At 45.7% G+C, this 21,956-nt stretch overlaps 2 protein-coding genes across 2 annotated transcripts in view; one reads left to right on the forward strand and one right to left on the reverse strand.

Moving 5' to 3' along the window:
• Positions 1–16,809, forward strand: part of LOC111980182 (ubiquitin carboxyl-terminal hydrolase 9X) — an 80,869-nt gene extending 64,060 nt beyond the window's left edge. The window contains exons 38-50 of the mRNA XM_070449163.1: positions 1,129–1,332; positions 1,611–2,181; positions 3,242–3,365; positions 3,616–3,850; positions 4,103–4,232; positions 4,448–4,633; positions 4,771–4,991; positions 6,963–7,051; positions 7,340–7,496; positions 7,691–7,903; positions 10,320–10,433; positions 14,820–14,924; positions 15,108–16,809. Coding sequence (XP_070305264.1) covers positions 1,129–1,332; positions 1,611–2,181; positions 3,242–3,365; positions 3,616–3,850; positions 4,103–4,232; positions 4,448–4,633; positions 4,771–4,991; positions 6,963–7,051; positions 7,340–7,496; positions 7,691–7,903; positions 10,320–10,433; positions 14,820–14,924; positions 15,108–15,296 — 2,538 coding nt within the window. The 3' untranslated portion in view covers positions 15,297–16,809. The remainder of the gene's footprint in view (positions 1–1,128; positions 1,333–1,610; positions 2,182–3,241; positions 3,366–3,615; positions 3,851–4,102; positions 4,233–4,447; positions 4,634–4,770; positions 4,992–6,962; positions 7,052–7,339; positions 7,497–7,690; positions 7,904–10,319; positions 10,434–14,819; positions 14,925–15,107) is intronic.
• A 437-nt stretch (positions 16,810–17,246) lies between these two features.
• On the reverse strand, positions 17,247–21,331 carry LOC111980175 (large ribosomal subunit protein uL2). Its single transcript, XM_024010846.2, has 6 exons — positions 21,247–21,331; positions 20,069–20,211; positions 19,783–19,924; positions 18,723–18,941; positions 18,043–18,158; positions 17,247–17,436 (listed from the first exon to the last, which is right to left on the reverse strand). The coding sequence occupies exons 1-6, from the start codon at positions 21,314–21,316 to the stop codon at positions 17,278–17,280; spliced, it is 849 nt and encodes a 282-aa protein (XP_023866614.2). The 5' UTR covers positions 21,317–21,331; the 3' UTR covers positions 17,247–17,277.
• Positions 21,332–21,956: the final 625 nt, after the last annotated feature.

Genomic DNA, 21,956 nt, shown 5'->3' on the forward strand with positions numbered 1-21,956 from the left:
TTTGGGGGAGGAAGAGACCACCTGTTACTCGTCTTGCTACCTATAGGGGGAGAAGAGGACCAACCTGTTTCTGCTACTAGCCTTCTATCTATTGGGAAGAGGAAAACCAACACTCGAGTTTCTGCTACTAGTCTACATACCTATAGGGGGAGGAAGAGGACCAACCTGTTACTGCTCTGCTTCTACATATAGGGGGAGGAAGAGGACCAACACGTTCCTGCTACTAGTCTTCTACCTATTAGGGGGAGGAAGAAGACCACAACCACTGCTGCTATCTATCTACCTATAGGGGGGAAGAGGACCAACCTGTTACTACCTTCTCTACCTATTGAGGAGAGGAAGAGGACAACCTTTACTAGTCTTCTACCTAATAGGGGGAGAAGAGGACCAACCTGTTACTAGCTCTTCTACCTATAGGAGAAGAGAGGACCAACCTTACTGCTGCTAGCTTCTACCTATAGGGGAGGAAGAGGACCACCTGTTACTGCTACTAGTCTTCTACCTATTGGGGGAGGAAGAGACCAACCTGTTACTAGTCTTCTACCTATAGGGGGAGGAAGAGGACCAACCTGTTACTGCTCTAGCCTTCTACCTATTGGGGGAGGAAGAGGACCAACCGTTTCTGCTCACTAGCCTTCTATCTATTGGGGGAAGAGGACCAACACGTTCCTGCTACTAGTCTACATCATAGGGGAGGAAGAGGACCAACCTGTTACTGCGTCAGTCTACATATAGGGGGAGGAAGAGGACCAACCGTTACTGCTGCTAGCTCTACATATAGGGGAGGAAGAGGACCAACCTGCTTACTTGCTACTAGCTCTCTCATATCAACACTACTCACCCTAGTAGCAGTAACAGGTTGGTCCTCTCCCCCCCCCTATAGGTAGACTAGTAGCAGTAACAGGTTGGTCCTCTTCCTCCCCCTATAGGTAGAAGACTAGTAGCAGAATCAGGTTGGTCCTCTTCCTCCCCCTATAGGTAGAAGACTAGTAGCAGAATCAGGTTGGTCCTCTTCCTCTCCCTATAGGTAGAAGGCTAGTAGCAGTAACAGGTTGGTCCTCTTCCTCCCCCTATATGTAGTAGACTAGTAGCAGTAACAGGTTGGTCCTCTTCCCCTCCTCCCTCCAGGTGGACACAGTGAAGCGTCTGCTGATCAAGAAGCTTCCTCCAGTGCTGGCCATCCAGCTGAAGAGGTTTGACTACGACTGGGAGAGGGAGTGTGCCATTAAGTTCAACGACTACTTTGAGTTCCCCAGGGAGTTGGACATGGAGCCCTACACTGTAGCCGGGGTGGCCAAGCTGGAGGGGGACGACGTCAACCCAGAGAACCAGGTTAAGGATGGCATGATGTTCACACAGATTATTACATTATTGGGTGTAGAAATATGGAATACATTTTCATGTGTTCATAATGACGTAGTGGTTGTTCTCATTTCAAATATCTGAAATATTTGATGTAATTCAGATGGGACCACATTTAAACTGTCCCTTTTTTAAATTAACCAATTGTGGTTCACTGGAACATCAATTATTGCGATAAATGCAGATATGGCAATGCACTGAATTATCGCTATACTAAACTGATCATCCGTATGGTGTCCTACCACCAGGTGATCCAGCAGAACGAGCCCTCTGACCCAGAGCCCCCGGGCAGCTCCAAGTACCGCCTGGTGGGGGTGCTGGTCCACTCAGGCCAGGCCAGCGGCGGACACTACTACTCCTACATCACGCAGAGGAACGTGGGCGGGGCCGACGGCGAGCGGAACCGCTGGTACAAGTTTGACGACGGCGACGTGACCGAGTGCAAGATGGACGACGAGGAGGAGATGAAGAACCAGTGCTTCGGAGGGGAGTACATGGGCGAGGTGTTTGACCACATGATGAAGAGGATGTCCTACCGGCGCCAGAAGCGCTGGTGGAATGCCTACATCCTCTTCTACGAACGCATGGACTCAATGGACAAGGACAGTGAGCTGGTCAAGTACATCCAGGAGCTGACCATCTCGTCCTCGTCCAACAACAAGCCGTCGCACCAGGTCAAGATGCCCAACGTGATCGAGTGCAGCGTGCGCAAGCAGAACGTGCAGTTCATGCACAACCGTATGCAATACAGCCTGGAGTATTTCCAGTTTGTTAAGAAACTTCTGACCTGTAACAGTGTCTATTTAAACCCTCCGCCAGGTACGTGGAACACACACACACACACTGGCTTCAATATACCTTCTAGAGCTCTTTTTAAGGCAGGTGCTGTTGATGCTACACTGAGGTTCTGTTTGTCTCTTTTGTTCCCTCTTGTTTTGGCCCTTGCTAGTCATGGCTCTACGTGGACATTTTTCCACTGTAGAGCCCTTCTATTGTGTACAACCCAAGAAGAGAGATTGCTTTCACAGTGATCTGCTTTTGTCATTTGTGCACTGTGAAAGGCCCAGCCTCACTCCTTAGTATAGCTAACTCTCAGCCCTGTTACAGTAGCCCCAGTAGTGCCATGTTTTAATAGCTGATATTTTCATTCCTTTCAATATTTAATAAGATAAATATACCCCCTCCTTTTAATCTTACCACTGGTAACATGCATGCAGATTCACCACTCCCTTGGAGAGTTGCATAGAGAGGGAGAGTATAGGATGGCAGAGCTGAACATTACATTGGCTGACGGTAAACTGCAGCAATTTCCTCTGACTTCTGAAGTTAATATGAGCCAATGCATTATTAATGCAGCCAGCCAGCCAGGCCACAGTATACTTCTATCTGGCTGGCTGGCTGGCAAATTAACTAACTACTGCAGGGTTAGCCATCAGTGTAAAAGCACTTGGTTGGGATGAAATGCTTCAGCTCATCAATTATGTATGTATGGGGTGCTTGTTTCTTTTTGGTGTCTTGTGTGCAAACGGGCAACTCTTATCGTTAATGTCTCCAATTTCAGCCTGTTATTAAGGAGTAAGCAGCAGATGTGGTCATAGGGCTCTATTTAAACAGTGACATTTTAGGATTCTGCTCCAGTGACTGACTCACACATTAACTCTGAAATTGAAATAACTCCTTGTGTGAAGATCAATAATAGGCTAGTCTCTCGTGCTCCAGGTTTCTTCATAATCCTTCACCATTTGCATCCACAGAGGAAACATTTATTTTCCTACCTTTTTTTATGACCAATGTTTTTATTGAAACGTTCCAGTCGGAAGTCTGACGTTAAGTTGTGACTGAAGTCTGAACCGATGTTTATGTTGTGTGGTTGTATCAGGACAAGACCATCTACTGCCCGATGCAGAGGAGATGGCTATGATTAGTGTTCAGCTGGCTGCTAGGTTCCTCTTCAGCACTGGTTTCCACACCAAGAAAGTAGTGCGGGGGGCCGCCAGTGACTGGTGAGTTCTGTCTGACCTTTCAACCTTGACCTGTGTTCATAGATGGAGCGGAGTGAATCATCTTTCTGTTTTCTTATTCTCTTTGTTTTCCTCCTCTCACAACTGTCTGCATCTATCCCTGTCTCTACAGTCTCACTCTTTCTCTCTCTCTCTTTCTCTCCACTCTACCTTGCATCATTCTCTCTCCATCTGAATCTCACACCCCTGTCCTTAACCCACGGTGTATCTCTGTTTCTTTCTCCATCTTCAGGTATGATGCGCTGTGCATCCTGCTGAGACACAGTAAGAATGTACGCTACTGGTTTGCACACAACATCCTGTTTGCCTACGCCAACCGCTTCTCCGAGTACCTGCTGGAGTGCCCCAGCGCTGAGGTCCGGGGCGCGTTCGCCAAACTCATCGTCTTCATTGCACACTTCTCCCTTCAAGACGGACCCTGCCCCTCGCCCACAGCATCCCCTGCCGGCGCCACCACCCAATCACAGGTGAATGACTGGTTCTCCTGGGCCTAAAACAGAAACGGCCTATCAGGGAGGTGTTTAGTATGCATGAAACGGGAGAAATGTTTTGAAACCGAGCAGCTACTACCTGGAATTGTCAAAAGACAATCGTCTTATTTTCGGCTTCAGTTTTCAAGTGTTTCCCCCGTTTCATGTACACTGAGAATGACCCATACAAAGCACTTTTACTCTGGTCTAGTGGAGTATGTGTTAAACTTCTCTGCCTGTCTGGGTCAGGCGTGTGATAACCTGCGTCTCAGTGACCACCTGTTGAGGGCTGTGCTGAACCTCCTCAGGAGAGAGGTGTCAGAGCATGGCCGACACCTGCAGCAGTACTTCAACCTCTTCGTCATGTACGCCAATTTGGGTAAGGAGAACATCCTGTCATGCACACCTACTCTGACAACTCCTTGATTAATGGGTAGAGAGTGTATGGCTCACTGGCAATTCCTTCCACTTTAGTGGGCAGCAATGGACAGACACATTTCTCTTCATGCCTCATTTTCTTCCTCTCGCCCTCCCTCCCTCTCTCTCTCGCCCGCCCGCCCTCGCTCTCCTGCCCTCTCTCCTTCCCTTCTCTAGGGCTGGCAGAGAAGACTCAGTTGTTGAAGCTGAGTGTCCCAGCTACCTTCATGCTGGTGGCTCTAGACGAGGGACCCGGTCCTCCCATAAAGTACCAGTATGCAGAGCTGGGGAAACTCTACACCGTGGTCTCCCAGCTGGTGCGCTGCTGTGATGTGGCCGCACGCATGCAGTCATCCATCAATGGTGCGTTCACACAGATGTCAGAGGTGGTGACCTCTGGTTCTCAGGGTTAACGGACAAAGACAAACCAGTATCAGCTGTGTTGTATTCATTGTATGCAATTGAGAAAAGGCCGTGATCTCTGTCTCTCTCTCTTCCAGGTAACCCCCCTCTCCCTAACCCGTACGGCGATGCCAACCAGACCACCCCGGTGATGCCTGTGCAGCAGCTGGTGGGAGAGATCCTTTTTGTTAGGACCAGCTACGTGAAGAAGATTATCGAGGACTGCAGCAACTCAGAGGAGACAGTCAAGCTGCTGCGCTTCAGCTGCTGGGAAAACCCCCAGTTCTCCTCTACTGTACTATCAGAGCTGCTCTGGCAGGTAAAGGTTAAAACTGCTGAATCACACACACACACATGCTCACACACACACACTCCATTATTTGCTCACACACACATAATATGCACATACATTTATACTGACTCTATACACACACAATCGTTATATACACTGCTGCTACACTGTTTACCATGTCCTGATGCCTAGTCACCTTACACCTATACATATCTAACTCTATCGATCCAGTATCCCTACACATTGTCAATATGGTACTGGAACTGACTGACTCTGTATATACACTGAACAAAAATATAAACGCAACATGTGAAGTGTTGGTCCCATGTTTCCTGAGCTGAAATAAAAGATCCCAGAAATGTTCCTTACGTACAAAAAGCTTATTTCTCGAAAATGTTGTGCACATTTGTTTACATCCCTGTTAGTGAGCATTTCTCTTTTGTCAAGATAATCCATCCACCTGACAGGTGTGGCATATCAAGAAGTTGATTTAAACAGCATGATCATGACACAGGTGCACCTTGTGCTGGCGACAATAAAAGGCCACTTTAAAATGTGCAGTTTTGTCACACAACACAATGCCACAGATGTCTCAGGTTTTGAGGGAGCGTGCAATTGGCATAATGACTGAAGGAATGTCCAGCAGAGCTGTTGCCAGAGATTGAATGTTCGTTTCTCTACCATATCACCTCCAATGTCATTTTAGAAAATTTGGCAGTACCTCCAACCGGCCTCACAAACGCGTAACCACGCCAGCCCAGGACCTTCACATCTGGCTTCTTCACATGCAGGATTGTCTGAGACCAGCCACCTGGACAACTGATGAAACAGAATAATTTCTGCACAAACTGTCAAACTTCTCAGGGAAGCTCATCTGTGTGCTCGTCGTTCTCACCAGGGTCTTGACCTGACTGCAGTTCGGTGTCGTAACCAACTTCAGTGGGCAAATGCTCACCTTTGATGGCCACTGGCACACTGGAGAAGTGTGCTCTTCACAGATCCTGGTTTCAACTGTACCAGACAGATGGCAGACAGCGTGTATGATGTCATGTGGGCGAGTGGTTTGCTGATGTCAACAATGTGAACAGAGTGCCCCGTGGTGGTGGGGTTATGGTATGGGCAGGCAAAGCTACAGACAACGAACACAATTGCACTTTATCGATGGCAATTGGAATGCAGAGATACCGTGACAAGATCTTTTTTGGTTGGAACCAAAACTCTCAAATTTGGATTCCAGACCAAAGGACAGAGTTCCACCATCTAATGTCCATTGCTCGTGTTTCTTGGCCCAAGCAAGTCTCTTCTTCTTATTGGTGTCCTTTAGTAGTGGTTTCTTTGCAGCAATTCGACAATGAATGCCTGATTCACGCAGTCTCCACTGAACAGTTGATGTTGACATGTGTCTGTTACTTGAACTCTGTGAAGCATTTATTTGGGCTGAAATTTCTGAGGCTGGTAACTCTAAGGAACTTATCCTCTGCAGCAGAGGTAACATTAACTCTAGGTCTTCCTTTCCTGTGGCAGTCCTCATAAGAGCCATTTTATCATAGCGCTTAATGTTTTTTTGCGACTGCACTTGAAGAAATTGATTGACCTTCATGTCTTAAAGTTATGATGGACTGTCGTTTCTCTTTGCTTATTTGAGCTGTTCTTGCCATAATGTGGACTTGGTCTTTTACCAAATAGGGTATATCACCCCTACCTTGTCATTACACAATTGATTGGCTCAAAAACCCTGGAATGAGTAGGTGTGTCCAAACTTTTGACTAGTACTGTGTGTATATATAAACATACCCCCAGAAATCGTCAACATACTCAATTGAATTGCTATGGCAGGTAATAACCACCGTAGGCCCATATACCCCAGTGGGCAGCCATCACCACTAGAAAACACTACATCTCAGAAACCCTTGGTCTCGTCCTCTACCTCCCAAGTGGTGTTTTTCATATTTCTGTGTGTTAGATCTTATTGATAATGTGTGTTTTGTTATCCCCCAGGTGGCGTACTCCTACACCTACGAGCTGAGGCCTTACCTGGACCTGCTGCTGCAGATCCTGCTCATCGAGGACTCCTGGCAGACACACAGGTACGTCACACTCAGGACATTATCACGTCTTTGGTCTGGGAAAGATCACACACTGGATGCAGGGTTTTGTCCCAACCTAGTGCCAACACATCTGATTTTAAACTCATCAGACTTGAAGTAGCTTCTTCAGGTTCTTCAGACACACACTGTAGCCTTCTAGGAATAGGAATATGGCCAGTTTCACTGGTTGGTGTTTCCTCTGGCTTATTTTCTATTTTGCGAGCCAACATCATCTCTGTTCTATCTGATGTGTAGCTGACCTCCCTCTCTCCCTGTGTGTCTGTGTAGGATCCACAACGTGTTGAAGGGTATACCAGACGACAGGGACGGCCTGTTTGACACCATTCAGCGCTCCAAAAACCACTACCAGAAACGGGCCTACCAGTGTATCAAGTGCATGGTGGCCCTGTTCAGCAGCTGCTCTGTGGCCTACCAGATCCTACAGGTACAACAGAGACACTATGTAAAAGACCACATGTCAAACTCAAGTCCAATCCGGCTCACGAGCCGATTAAATCTGGCCCGCCGGTGGTTTGAGTATAAAGAAAATCGCCATTTCAGGATTCTTAATTGCAATGCAAGGGAAAAAGTCATTCATAAGCGCTCTTACAAATTGTGTCTATCTCTCTCTGTCTGTAGAGTAACGGGGACCTGAAGCGTAAGTGGACCTGGGCGGTGGAGTGGCTGGGGGATGAGCTGGAGAGGAGACCCTACACAGGAAACCCACAGTACACCTACAACAACTGGTCTCCACCCGTCCAGAGCAACGAGACCTCCAACGGGTACTTCCTGGAGCGCTCGCACTCTGCACGTATGACCCTGGCCAAGGCCTGCGAACTCTGCCCCGAGGAGGTAACACTCGCACCAAATGATGCGCGCACACACACGCAATATACGACACACGCATACAACCCAAAGGTAATACAATAGTATCTAACATGGATGCATGACTTCAATGGTGGTAGTTGAAGTAGTCAAAGGTCAGTATTGATAGTCTCAGATAATGTCTTTTTGGAGAGATGCACCATTCTGACCTTGGTGGTTTTTGCCTACAGAGTCATGGTAATGTGGAAACAAGGAACTTGCCTGTAATAGTAAACTCAGCAAAAAAAGAAACGTCCTCTCACTGTCAACTGCGTTTATTTTCAGCAAACTTAACATGTGTAAATATTTGTATGAACATAACAAGATTCAACAACTAAGACCTAAACTGAACATGTGACTAACATAAATTGAATAATGTGTCCCTGAACAAAGGGGGGAGAGTCAAAAAGTAACAGTCAGTATCTGGTGTGGCCACCAGCTGCATTAAGTACTGCAGTGCATCTCCTCCTCATGGACTGCAGCAGATTTGCCAATTCTTGCTGTGAAATGTTACACCACTCTTCCACCAAGACACCTGCAAGTTCCCGGACATTTCTGGGGGGAATGGCCCTAGCCCACCCTCCGATCCAACAGGTCCCAGACATGCTCAATGGGATTGAGATCCGGGATTTTCGCTGGCCATGGCAGAACACTAACATTCCTGTCTTGCAGGAAATCACGCACAGAATGAGCAGTATGACTGGTGGCAATGTCATGCTGGAGGGTCATGTCAGGAAGGGTACCACATGAGGGAGGAGGATGTCTTCCCTGTAACACACAGCGTTGAGATCGCCTGCAATGACAACAAGCTCAGTCCGATGATGCTGTGACACACCGCCCCAGACCATGACGGACCCTCCACCTCCAAATCGATCCCGCTCCAGAGTACAGGCCTCAGTGTAACGCTCATTCCTTCGACAATAAACCCGAATCCGACCATCACCCTTGGTGAGACAAAACCGCGACTCTTCAGTGAAGAGCACTTTTTGCCAGTCCTGTCTGGTCCAGCGACGGTGGGTTTGTGCCCGTAGGCGACGTTGCCGGTGAGGACCTGCCTTACAACAGGCCTTCAAGCACTCCGTCCAGCCCTTCTCAGCCTATTGCGGACAGTCTGATCACTGATGGAGGGATTGTGCATTCCAGGTGTAACTCGGGCAGTTGTTGTTGGCATCCTGTACATGTCCCGCAGTTGTGATGTTCGGATGTACCGATCCTGTTACACGTGGTCTGCCACTGCAAGGACGATCAGCTGTCCGTCCTGTCTCCCTGTAGCGCAGTCTTAGGTGTCTCACAGTACGGACATTGCAATTTATTGCCCTGACCACATCTGCAGTCCTCATGCCTCCTTGCAGCATGCCTAAGGCACGTTCACACAGCAGGGACCCTGGGCATCTTTCTTTTTGTGTTTTTCAGAGTCAGTAGAAAGGCCTCTTTAGTGTCCTACGTTTTCTTAACTATGACCTTAATTGCCTACCGTCTGTAAGCTGTTTGTGTCTTCACGACTGTTCCACAAGTACATGTTTATGGTTCATTGAACAAGCATGGGAAACAGTGTTTAACCCCTTTACAATGAAGATCTGTGAAGTTATTTGGATTTTTATGAATTCTCTTTGAAAGACAGGGTCCTGATAAAGGAACATTTCTTTTTTTGCTGAGTTTTAATGAATTTGTTAAACAGTAGTGTTGGTTATATGGAATCTCATGCAGCAATACAAACTATACTATTTTCTTCCTTGTGATGTATGGTTAACACGTTGCTGCTAACCATCTGTTTTTTCAGTCTTCTGGCGTGTCAAGTTCTTTGCGTTAAGTGTTGTAGTCATACTATCAAATATCCTGGAACTGAATCCTTTCAAAGCTCAAGTCCAGATTTTCAAGCTAACTCTAAAGTTATTTTAGAACGCTGTTATCTGCTGGAATATGATTTCTTAGTTATTTTTGCAATCTTCAGAATTTGTGTTTATTTCTATAGGTAGAGCTTTCTGAGTTTTTGAAAACATTATTTCCAGCTTACACGCCTTGTAGTGTATACAAACTTTAAGCTAACATGTTGATATGTATTATTATTTAACGTTTTCCTCGATTCCTTTATTTCTGTTAGTTTCCTTTGCTGAAGCTCAGTGTACATTACAATGTTTAGCCTTATTAATCCTTACCATGAATGGCGATATGCCAACGTTACTTAAAAACAAAAAACCCAGAAGAAATCCACCTGAAAGCATAGTTTATTCCCATAGAGCGGCGCACAATTGGCCCAGCTTCGTCCTAGTTAGGGTTTGGCCAGTGTAGGCCGTCATTGTAAATAAGAATTTGTTCTTAACTGACTTGCCTAGTTAAATAAAAGGTTAACTATTGACACTTGTATATGTTATGCAATGATATCTTTTATGCCATTTCAAACTAGTGTCACTTAACGAAGCCCGGTGAGGCCATGTCTGAAGAAGACGCTGCCATGCGGAAATCGTCCTCGCCACAGCAGCTTTTGCCAGGGGACGGGACAGGACCACAGCAACACACTGTAAGCCCCTGGCACCCTTCTCCACTCTGTCCCCTCTCTAGGTGTTCCATACAGGGCTATGTTAGAGGTGTCTGTCCCCTCTCTAGGTGTTCCATACAGGGCTATGTTAGAGGTGTCTGTCCCCTCTCTAGGTGTTTCCATACAGGGCTATGTTAGAGGTGTCTGTCCCCTCTCTAGGTGTTCCATACAGGGTATGTTAGTGGTGTCTGTCCCCTCTCTAGGTGTTCCATACAGGGCTATGTTAGTGGTGTCTGTCCCTCTCTAGGTGTTCATACAGGGCTATGTTAGAGGTGTCTGTCCCCTCTCTAGGTGTTCCATACAGGGCTATGTTAGGTGGTGTCTGTCCCCTCTCTAGGCGTGTTCCATACAGGGCTATGTTGAGGTGTCTGTCCCTCTCTAGGTGTTCCATACAGGGCTATGTAGGTGGTGTCTGTCCCCTCTCTAGGTGTTCCATACAGGGCTATGTTAGAGGTGTCTGTCCCCTCTCTAGGTGTTTCATACGGGCTATGTTAGAGGTGTCTGTCCCTCTCTAGGTGTTCCATACAGGGCTATGTAGGTGGTGTTCTGTCCCTCTCTAGGTGTTCCATACAGGGCTATGTTAGAGGTGTCTGTCCCCCTCTAGGTGTTCCATACAGGGCTATGTAGGGTGTGTCTGTCCCCTCTCTAGGTGTTCATACAGGCTATGTTAGAGGTGTCCTGTCCCCTCTCTAGGTGTTCCATACAGGGCTATGTAGGTGGTGTCTGTCCCCTCTCTAGGTGTTCCATACAGGGCTATGTTAGTGGTGTCTGTCCCTCTCTAGGTGTTCCATACAGGGCTATGTTAGAGGTGTCTGTCCCCTCTCTAGGTGTTCCATACAGGGCTATGTTAGAGGTGTCTGTCCCCTCTCTAGGTGTTCCATACAGGGCTATGTTAGAGGTGTCTGTCCCCTCTCTAGGTGTTCCATACAGGGCTATGTTAGAGGTGTCTGTCCCCTCTCTAGGTATTCCATACAGGGCTATGTAGGTGTGTCTGTCCCCTCTCTAGGTGTTCCATACAGGGCTATGTTAGAGGTGTTCTGTCCCCTCTCTAGGTGTTCCATACAGGGCTATGTTAGGGTGCTGTCCCCTCTCTAGGTGTTCCATACAGGCTATGTTAGGTGGTGTCTGTCCCCTCTCTAGGTGTTCCATACAGGGCTATGTTAGGGTGTCTGTCCCCTCTCTAGTGTTCCATACAGGGCTATGTTAGTGGTCTGTCCCCTCTCTAGGTGTTCCATACAGGGCTATGTTAGTGGTGTCTGTCCCTCTCTCTAGGTGTTCCATACAGGGCTTGTTAGTGGTGTCTGTCCCTCTCTAGGTGTTCCATACAGGGCTATGTTAGTGGTGTCTGTCCCCTCTTAGGTGTTTCCATACAGGGCTATGTTAGTGGTGTCTGTCCCCTCTCTAGGTGTTCCATACAGGGCTATGTTAGTGGTCTTGTCCCCTCTCTAGGTGTTCCATACAGGGCTATGTTAGTGGTGTCTGTCCCCTCTCTAGGTGTTCCATACAGGGCTATGTTAGTGGTGTCTGTTCACTAGCACAGTGACACAGGGAGAATAGCCTGGGCAGTAGTACCAACACACAGACTGACAGTCTGGAGCATAGGAGCTGGACAATAACAGATAGCAGTGACAGGATGGTCAGATGTCCGCTCGGCTGTTTGCGTTCTGCTCCCAATAGGAATTTGGTGACGGCGCAAATTCTTTACTCGTCATGGTCTTTGGGAATATAGCCCGCTGAAGACTCATCCTATGTCTGTATCCAGTGACTGACAAAGCAGTCAACTCCAGGTTCCTACTTGGCAGCAGATATAGAGCTGAGGGCATTCTAGTATAGACAATTAAAGATCCCTATGATGTTCCATAATATAGAGTCAACCCCACCGAAATCCAACATGTCAATATTAACGTTGAACCATCGCCAAAAATGTACAAAAATCCAACTGAACCGCAAACCACGAGCAAACATTTCCTCTTTCCAGTAGCCGTGTCCCATTGGTTACCTGGTTACTTCCCTTTAGTTCAGTTGGTCCTTAACCTAACCCTGTTTATCCAATCAAAACTGTTTGTTCCACCTCCCCAAAGCAAACTCAAACTATGGTAACAGAACTGATCTAAAACTCTTAGCCATGGCAATAGTGGATGATGAAGTGCTAGCCTAGTGTTTTATGTGTAGTGTACTTATTGGTGTGTTCATGTGATGTTGTTGTGTTGACACTAGGTTGGTACATAGGGGAAACCTGTGGTTTGTGTGTCAGCCATTTTAAATTGCATGTGTTCATAATATATTTCTAGTCAACAGGACTAGGTCACGACGTGTTATTGATCGTTTCAATCGGAGACATCACCTTGAATAGTTATAATTGTAACTACCCGTAAAACCAATTATTTAACAATATCTGGAGAGAAAGAACAGCTAGATGTCTTAGGACCACTACGTTAATTGACAATAGGCAGCACCTACTTTACCCACAGGTTATTGTAGGTTTACGATAGGCTTGTGTTATCATGAATCTAACACACAAGCTGTCTTGTAGTTGGTCTGGTCACATGTTGTAATGTGTTCTAGATGTTGTCAGTCTCTGTCTTTATGAGCAGACCGACTCATACAGACACACGGCCAGTTGTCCCAGCACAAAGATGCCAGTCTAAAAAGGTAACGCTGCATAACCGCCATGGAACTATCATGGATTGAACACAAAGTAGAAATCCCTCTGTTTTTCTCTGAACTGGAGAAAAACTGCATTTCCATCTAGTATTAGCCCTAGCAAATTAGCCCATATCAACCTTTTAAGAAAGTATTTGGCCCCGTCCCTTAGATGTTACACTATATATACAAAAGTATGTGGACACCCCTTTAAAATAGTGGAATTGGCTATTTCAGCCACACTCGTTGCTGACAGGTGTATAAAATTGAGCAAACGGCCATGCAACCTCTATAGACAATTATTGGCAGAAGAATTGCCTTACTGAAGAGCTCAGTGACCTTCAACGACATAGGATGCCACCTTTCCAACAAGTCAGTTCGTCAAATTTCTGCCCTGCTAGAGCTGCCCATGTTAATTTGTAAAGGCTGTTATTGTGAAGTGGAAACGTCTAGCAGCAACAAAGGCTCAGCCGCAAAGTGGTAGGCCACACAAGCTCACTGAACGGGACCGCCGAGTGCTAAAGTGCGTAAAAATCGTCTGTCCTCGGTTGCAACACTCACTACCAAGTTCCAAACTGCTTCTGGAAGCAACGTCGGCACTAGAACTGTTCATCGGGAGCTTCATGAAATGGGTTTCCATGGCCGAGCAGCCGCACACAAGCCTAAGATCACCATGCGCAATGCCAAGCGTCGGCTGGAGTGGTGTAAAACTCGCCGCCATTGGCTTAAGCGTTGGCTGGAGTAGTGGAAACGCGTTCTCTGGAGTGATTAATCACTTTTTGGTTTTGACGGATGCCACGCGAACGCTACCTGCCCAAATGGCTGGTGCCAACTGTAAAGTTGGGTGGAGGAGGAATAATGGTCTGGGGATGTTTTTCATGGTTTGGGATCGGCTCCTTAGTTCCAGTGAAGGGAACTCAACACTACAGCATACAATGACATCCTAGACGATTCTGCGCTTCCAACTTTGTGGCAACAGTTTGGGGAAGGCCTTTTTCTGTTTCAGCATGACAATGCCCCCGTGCACAAAGCGAGGTCCATACAGAATTTGTTTTTCAATGTGGAAGAAATTGACTGGCCTTCACAGAGCCCTAACCTCAACCTCATCGAACACCTTTGGGATGAATTGGAACGCTGACTGCGCCCAACATCAGTGCCCGACCTCACTAATGCTCTTCCCTGAAGAGTGGAGGCTGTTCTAGCAGCAAAGGGGGGACCAACTCCATATTAATGACTTCCCTGAAGAGTGGAGGCTGTTCTAGCAGCAAAGGGGGGACCAACTCCATATTAATTACTTCCCAGAAGAGTGGAGGCTGTTCTAGCAGCAAAGGGGCGACCAACTCCATATTAATGCCCGTGATTTTGGAATGAGACGTTTGACGAGCAGGTGTCCATTGTCCATACTTTTGGTCATGTAGTGTATACGGAAACATGATCTCAGTAGAGCATGTCTTCCACCACGCTGTGGAGAATAATACCCACTCGCATAATAAAGTTGAATTTATATTTAAACCTCCCTCAGTTGATATTACAACATCCAAGGCCGTCACATTCCTACACAGCGTGTCACTCGCTTCCATCTCATTCAGTTAAAATAGGCTAATGTTCATATTAAGAGACTTTGGTATGCTATTAGGTCAGTAGGTTTGAGTTGGTTATAAATGTTAGGTTGAAAAAAATGCATTGGGAATGAAAATGGTGCTAATCTTGGACTTCATTTCCCAGGAGCCCGATGGCCAGGAAGCCTCTGAAGATCAGGACACCTCCCCTCCAGAGGACACCTCCCTCTACCCACACTCATCTCCTGGGACGACCACACAGTTTCAGCAGGTACATAGAAACTATACTGTAGAGGCAGCATTATCCTGTGACTGTTTACTAWCCCTGTAAACGGAGGCTTCTAAACGAATGAAGGACCGACATGCTGGTCATGACAGACATTTTGTCAGAAGTTCCATCGCACATCAGTAGTTTCACTAAAAACCTGGTTTTGTTTTCTCATTCCCCCCGCAGAACAACCCCCCCCACGGACAGCTATACACAGGCCCCGCTGCCCAGCTCATGAACAACCCCCAGCGCCCTGGCCCTGCCCCTTCTACCCCAGGCCCTGACCCCGGCCCCGGCCCAAGAGCACAAGAAAACTGGGAGAGCACTGAGGAGGTCCCCTCCACCTCCACGGCCCCTACCTCACCTAAGGAATAACACCAGCACTCCCCCCTGCTGTACCTCCAGCCTCCTGCTCTCTTTCCTCTCCCCTCCAGGTGACCGACCAAGCTCCTGATCGGGACTCTCTCTCTCTCTTTGGGGTCTCCAGGGCAGGGCCAGGCTTCACAGCTCCTCTCCAGGCCCCCTCGAGTCTCATGCTACTGTGCTGCCTGCCTGGGGGGGTGCTCTCCCCTGGGTTCTGCATACTGGAGCCTGGGGGCTGTGGACTGCAGAGGGGATAGTGTTGTAATGAACATAGAATATCCAGGCCTGACGATGCTTGTCAACATGACAAAAAGGTGTACATAGTGTGTTTATGTTTTGACTGTTAAATTGAACCCCCCCCCCCAACAGCATAACTTTGTCAGATTTGCTGTTGGGAGAGATCTTGCGAGAAACAAAAATGGATGACATAAGAAAAAAAAGAACAAAAAAAAAGCTCATTTTTGTTTCGTCACCCTCACCGCTCAGCAGTGATATTTGGTCTGCCATCGGACGGTTACCGGTCATTCACCTTTAGGAGGACACATTATTAGTAAGCTCCTTGGCAACCTCGTGACCCATGCCAAATCAACTGACGAGCTGGGGTGGGTTTTAGTGAGACGTGGAATGGTTGGGTGAACTTTTACGGTGTTTTGGTTGATGTGAAAAAATGGTGATGCAACATTGTTCTGGAACTCGTTGCCTTTTTTGTTGTTGGGGTAATTCAAATCCTTTTGGAAGCTCTAGTTAATATGCTGTAACGTTTAGCATGGCTTCTCACCAGAATAGTGTAGCTCAAGGGAAGATATGTGATAACATCTGTCCTTAATCCACAGCTACAGAGGACAATTCCTTTTGGCTTTTTTCTCTAATCTTCCCCTTGTACATTGAGGGTGGTATTTTGACCCAATGCAAAAAGTGGTTTTTCAATTGCACATTATTATAATCCAACTAAACATTTGCCAGTCCATTTTTGAGAAAGAGAAACACCATGTATGAAACCTGATTTGTCTCTGTCTCTCTTCGGTAGAGAATAGTCTTAGACAAACACCTGACCTCTTCCATGGAGCTCACCAGGCTGGTCCACTATGGACCAGCCTGGGAAGGTCACTGATCCTGGGCCGCAGCGGCTGGTTAGTCGTGTTGCAACATGGGCTAAGTAATTCTTTAGGATTTAAAACTATTTAATTGCTAACTTGAATGTGTGTATTTTGGGGATTTGTCTAAAATACCAAATATTCTGCCCACCATAATACTTTGCTCTTATTTTATAGAATTTATTTTGTATTTCACACAAAGAATAGAATTTGATTTATGAACATTTGTCCTTGTCTTATTTTTAAAGGTATTGACTGTACAGAGTTCGGCACCCTGTTTTTTGCCGACTTTTGTTTTGGCCATGGTGTGATGTTGAATTCTGGAGCTACAGTCGCAATGTGAACTGAACTTTCACTGAGGTTTTTTGTGCACAGAAATATAAAAGCATTGTGCCCTAAGCAAATAAACATGGAATATTGTATTCATGTAACCGACTTGGTAAAAATGTCTATGTACATTAACTTTTTGGATTATCTCATGTAGGCTACTGCTTGCAATAGACTTGGTCTGTAAATGTGCCCATACTTGTGGATAGCTCTAAGTCAAATGATCATCCTGATTCCATGCTTTGCAGTAGATCACTAGTATATTTCAGTTCTGTGATTCCCATATTCTGGCCATACAATACTGAATAACCATGTATTTATTTAACCTTTTAACTAGGCACATCAGTATTTGTAAATGAGTCAGGAACCAGCCAAAGTGTTCAGGTGATGAGGCCCCATTTAGATTTGACATTGTGGTGCAACACTGAAATATGCAGTGTTTGATTAGTCTGCTCCAACCCAATTTCACCAGTTAGCGAGTCCTCTAGGTTCAAACTCCACTGGACCACTAACCTAACAAATGGAGTCAACACAGGTTAGCTTCCTTGGAACATATTTTATTATCAAGACAGCTAGTTCTCCTTCTCTGAGACAGTCTTTGTTCCACGCAGTCTGCCTGTACGACGGGCAGCAATGAGACCGACCTTGCGACCAGCAGGTGCGTCCCTCCTGATAGTTGAGGGTTTTCCAATATGCTGGTGGTTACCACCACCGAAGGGATGCTCAACAGGCTAGAGGGGGGAAAAGGGGAAAAAAGTCAGCCAAGCTGTTCTAAGAATGAATTCTATGCCCCAACATGAAAAATGTAACCAACAGCATTTATAGTAGTTGGGGCTTAGCCATGGTAAATCACAAGCCTCAGCTTTTTACCAAACAAGSTGTGGCAATTGCCGCTTTAAGTTAACGTCTGTGCATTGGGTTTGCTTATTTAGTATCTAGCTATGTGGTGAGAATCCCCTCCTGGATCAAGAGCATGGCTGTTTGTTTTGTACATGCAGTTAACTGTAGCATTTGGATGTCTGTCCTGCAAATAGTTTGTCACGACTATAAAATGTTGGCAATCCGCTCCTTAGCATTGGATTTTACATGTACTTGTTAGCATTGCTAACCTTCAGATTACAGAGGCGGTGTTCAGTGCCGGTATTACCAAATATCGGTTTGACAACCTGGATACCTCCCAAGCCTAGTAGGGCCATCTACAAACCTGAGGTACATCAGGTGCAGAGAAAGACACCATCTCTGGAAAACTGCTTGAAGTAGAACTTCCAAATCTAACCTTAAAGTTTTACATGAACCTACCCAAAATAAACTAATATGCAGAAGAGATGTCCACTTACGTTCATGGCCACACCACGGACACGTGGCCATGAGTTCCTCTTGGCCTTGTACTTGTGGTAGGCACGACCGGCCTTCAGGATGGGCTTGTCAATACGTCCACCTCCAGCAACCACACCTGTTGACGAGAGAACCATTACTCCGGTGGACAGTAGCACAGGATTACCTAACCAGCCAATATGTTCTGAAAGCAACCATGTCACATGGCATGACTGGTAGGACCCATATTCTGAATGGCAGTAAACGCTTTTTAGTTTTCCTGTTCTCTGGCAAAACTGTCCAAATACATGTGCAGCAGATTCCCTCTAATCAAGACAAGGGGGTTAAATTTTACAAACATTTGTAAATTGGACCCTTATGAGAAAGTGGCAGTGTCCCAATATCTGTACTTGCATTTCTAAAAAGGCATTTTGGGTAGCGAAAACAGTTTTACATTATGAAAATTAAGTATGCTTTAAATGCCAGGATGTCCTACTCATTCCAGCTTTTCTTCTAGTAGAATTCACTGCACACTGACGCATAGAATCATCTTCTGAGWCCGACACGTTTGACAACAGCTGACAGGACTTGATAACGAAATTAAGTAGAATGAGCCTAGTATGCTGAAATACATCCACCTCACCATTAATTAGGAAAAACTCAAACCTTCAGATACACAAAGCAAAACATCTCATGTTCTTACCAACAACGGCTCTGTTTGCGGAGGCGATGACCTTCTTGGAGCCAGAGGGCAGCTTGACCCTGGACTTCTTGGTCTCTGGGTTGTGGGAGATGACCGTGGCGTAGTTCCCAGACGCCCTGGCCAGCTTGCCCCTGTCACCAGGCTTCTCCTCCAGACAGCAGATGATGGTTCCCTCAGGCATGGTGCCCACGGGCAAGACATTACCAATGTTCAGCTGAGCTGAGAGATAATTGTTATTAATCCTTGAGTGTAAKCTAGCATATGGAATTGTTTTCAGATATTCATACAAACATTTAGCAATTCAATTTTAGGACAAAGTTTGTTTAGAATATATATATTTGTTTAAACATTCAATTTGGCCTTACTGCAATTAACCTATAGAAGCACATTGAATTAATAGATCCATACATTAAAGAAGAAAGAAAGTTTGTTTTATCTTTCCTATAGAGATAAGATCAGGAAATTATTTTAGGCACTAAGCTACTTTTCTAAACGGGTACCAGGCTACCTTCAGACACGATGTGACAGTCCTAGAGCATAACAACATATATTTGTGAGATTAACTTTAGAGGGGTCACAATGTGTAGCTTAAACCATTTGGACCCTACAGACAATAGTTGGCAAATCGGTAGTACYGACTTCAGACAGGTCCAGTGACSCTTGTGGGAGTCGTAGAGGCCAAACCATTAAGACGCTACAGATGTTTTCAAGATCTCATGGTCTGACAAACACTGCTGTAGCACTGCCATCTTCCACTGCAGATGCAAAATGCCGCATGCGGTTGATTGAGATGCAGCCCACCCCAAAAAAAGATGGATTTTGATCTGATTTTTTAAAATGCCAATTAGATTTCTGCGGGGGCTAGGACGTTGACGTTAGGGGGTTAAAGTGTCCAAGGGCAGGACATGACTTATGTTCAGCTGACCAGGGTATTGTTATTAAGGTAACAAGGTATTTTAGATAGTTCAAAACATATCCTAGATGAGGTGACAACTGCTGTGTTTGACACACACTAAGCAGACTACAGGTAATCAACCCCATGTCCAGTTCCATTCCTCACCTTTCTTGCCACAGTAGATKAACTGTCCGGTGTGGATGCCCTCTGCAGCAATAAACAGCTCCGTCCTCTTCTTGAATCGGTAGGGGTCACGGAAAGCTACCTTGGCCAGGGGAGCACCACGGCCTGGGTCGTGGATGATATCCTGAGGGAGACAACGGTCAAGTCAGGTCCAAAGCAGATAGTTTTAAACAAAACTTCTTAAAACAATGCATGGCAAACTCAACTTGGGACGTTGTAGAAAACTATATTTCAGCAACATGAAAAATGTATATTTTGAGAGCATTACCTTCACAATTCCCTTGATGTAACCATGACGTTCAGCAAAGTCAATGTGTCTGAGTTTAGCGGCACCTTTTCTGTGCTTCACGTGGGCTTTGAACACAGAGCCAGCACCTTTCCTCTGTCCCCTGATAACACGGCCCATTGTGACTGGAAACAAAATGAGAATTCAGTTACAGCCAGGATCAAAGTATACCTAGTTCAACAGTTCAAGAGACACTTGACAACATTACATCAACTCTTAGTCACATGCACCAAATACAACAGGTGTAGACCTTTGTGAAACGCTTACTTACAAGCCCCTAACCAACGATGCAGTTTTAAAAAAAATACAAATAATTAATAAAATATCAAAGTAATTAAAGAACAGTAGTAAATTAACAATAGCGAGACTATATACTGGGGGTACCGGTATAGTCGATGTGCGGGGGGCGGTTAGTTGAGGTAATRTGTACATGGAGTTAGTGACTATGCATAGATAATAACAGTATCAGCGGTGTAAAAGGTGGAGGGATACGTTCATGAATGCATGTGTAACGTTGAGTACACACAATTTCGCTACATATACCTGCCATTGGCAGYTGACGTTTAGTTATATACCCGTTACTTARYTAGCTGCCTAACCAACCATGATATCAAGTAAGAATCCTTCTCTGCAAGAAGGGGGAATTGTTAACTTATAAATGACTTAATGGACAATACTTGCATGTGGTTGTAAAGTTGTCAGTCAACTAACGTTAGCTAGCCGACGCTAGCTAGCTAACGTTACCCCTTAATGTTCAGTGTCGACTCACTACACAACTAGAAACTAACCGTGAAAATAAATACTGGGTAAAAAATACAAAAATATATACAGCAATGGCTGTAGATGGCTCTACGCTCGTGGATAATAAATACGGAACGTCTGAAMAAATAACAGAACCAGAAAACCGGGCAACCGGCAGCGAGTGATTACTGCTTCATCAAGAGGAAGGAGCCCATGTCACTGCGCACCCATATACACACCACAATCATCTTAAGATGTAAAACGCATTAAAAATCTAATTTTGTCGCTTCAATGATACAACGACTATAGTTAACAGTGTCTATTATACGTTTTCAAAGKTTTTTTTCGAGTGGATGATAGTATATTATACAAGATTTAACTCGGATTCAGTGAAGAGAATAAAATCAACATTCTCCTACCTAAACTCCGATGACGGAAAGAGGAAGTGTAAGGTTGAGCTAGACGATTTCTTCCGGTGAGATAGACCATGGGTCTGATGGGAACTGTAGGCACGTGATTTTTTTCTGCTGTAAATCTGATTGTTCAGCAGATGACAGCAAATCGTTAGCAGACATCCAATTTGTAAGTCGCTCTGGATAAGAGCGTCTGCTAAATGACTTAAATGTAAATGTATTTGTGTTTTATAAAGCTTCCCTACACACACTGTCTTGTACAACTAACCCTGTGAGTTGACAAAATTCAGTCCCATTCAAAATCCTATTTTCCCTATAACCCTAACTTTAACCCCAAAACCCCTCCACACACACAGTGGTCACACAGAGCAGGGTGCATCCAGGGATGTCAAGTTCAGGGATGTCTCACTCACTATGAGGCCTTATAGTGTGTCTAGCATTGTGTTCCCTTGCTCAGACGTTGCTGACCCMTGCCAGATCTTACAACACCTGGATAGGTACTTGACRWATCAGCTAACCACATCATGTGTCATAGCAATCTGGTGCCTGACTGCAGAGTCGATGGCGTGGCACGCAACCATTGGTTGATGCATACAACAACTGAGCAAAGGTACACGGTCAATAATTCTTTCTTCCCAACTCCCGCTACTTCCCTTCCTCCCTGTGGCTTGCTATTACATAAMTCTTCCACAGCCAAGCTCTGCCATATAGCCAAT

Source organism: Salvelinus sp. IW2-2015, linkage group LG2 (genome assembly GCF_002910315.2).
Source record: "Salvelinus sp. IW2-2015 linkage group LG2, ASM291031v2, whole genome shotgun sequence".
Taxonomy (NCBI): domain Eukaryota; kingdom Metazoa; phylum Chordata; class Actinopteri; order Salmoniformes; family Salmonidae; genus Salvelinus; species Salvelinus sp. IW2-2015.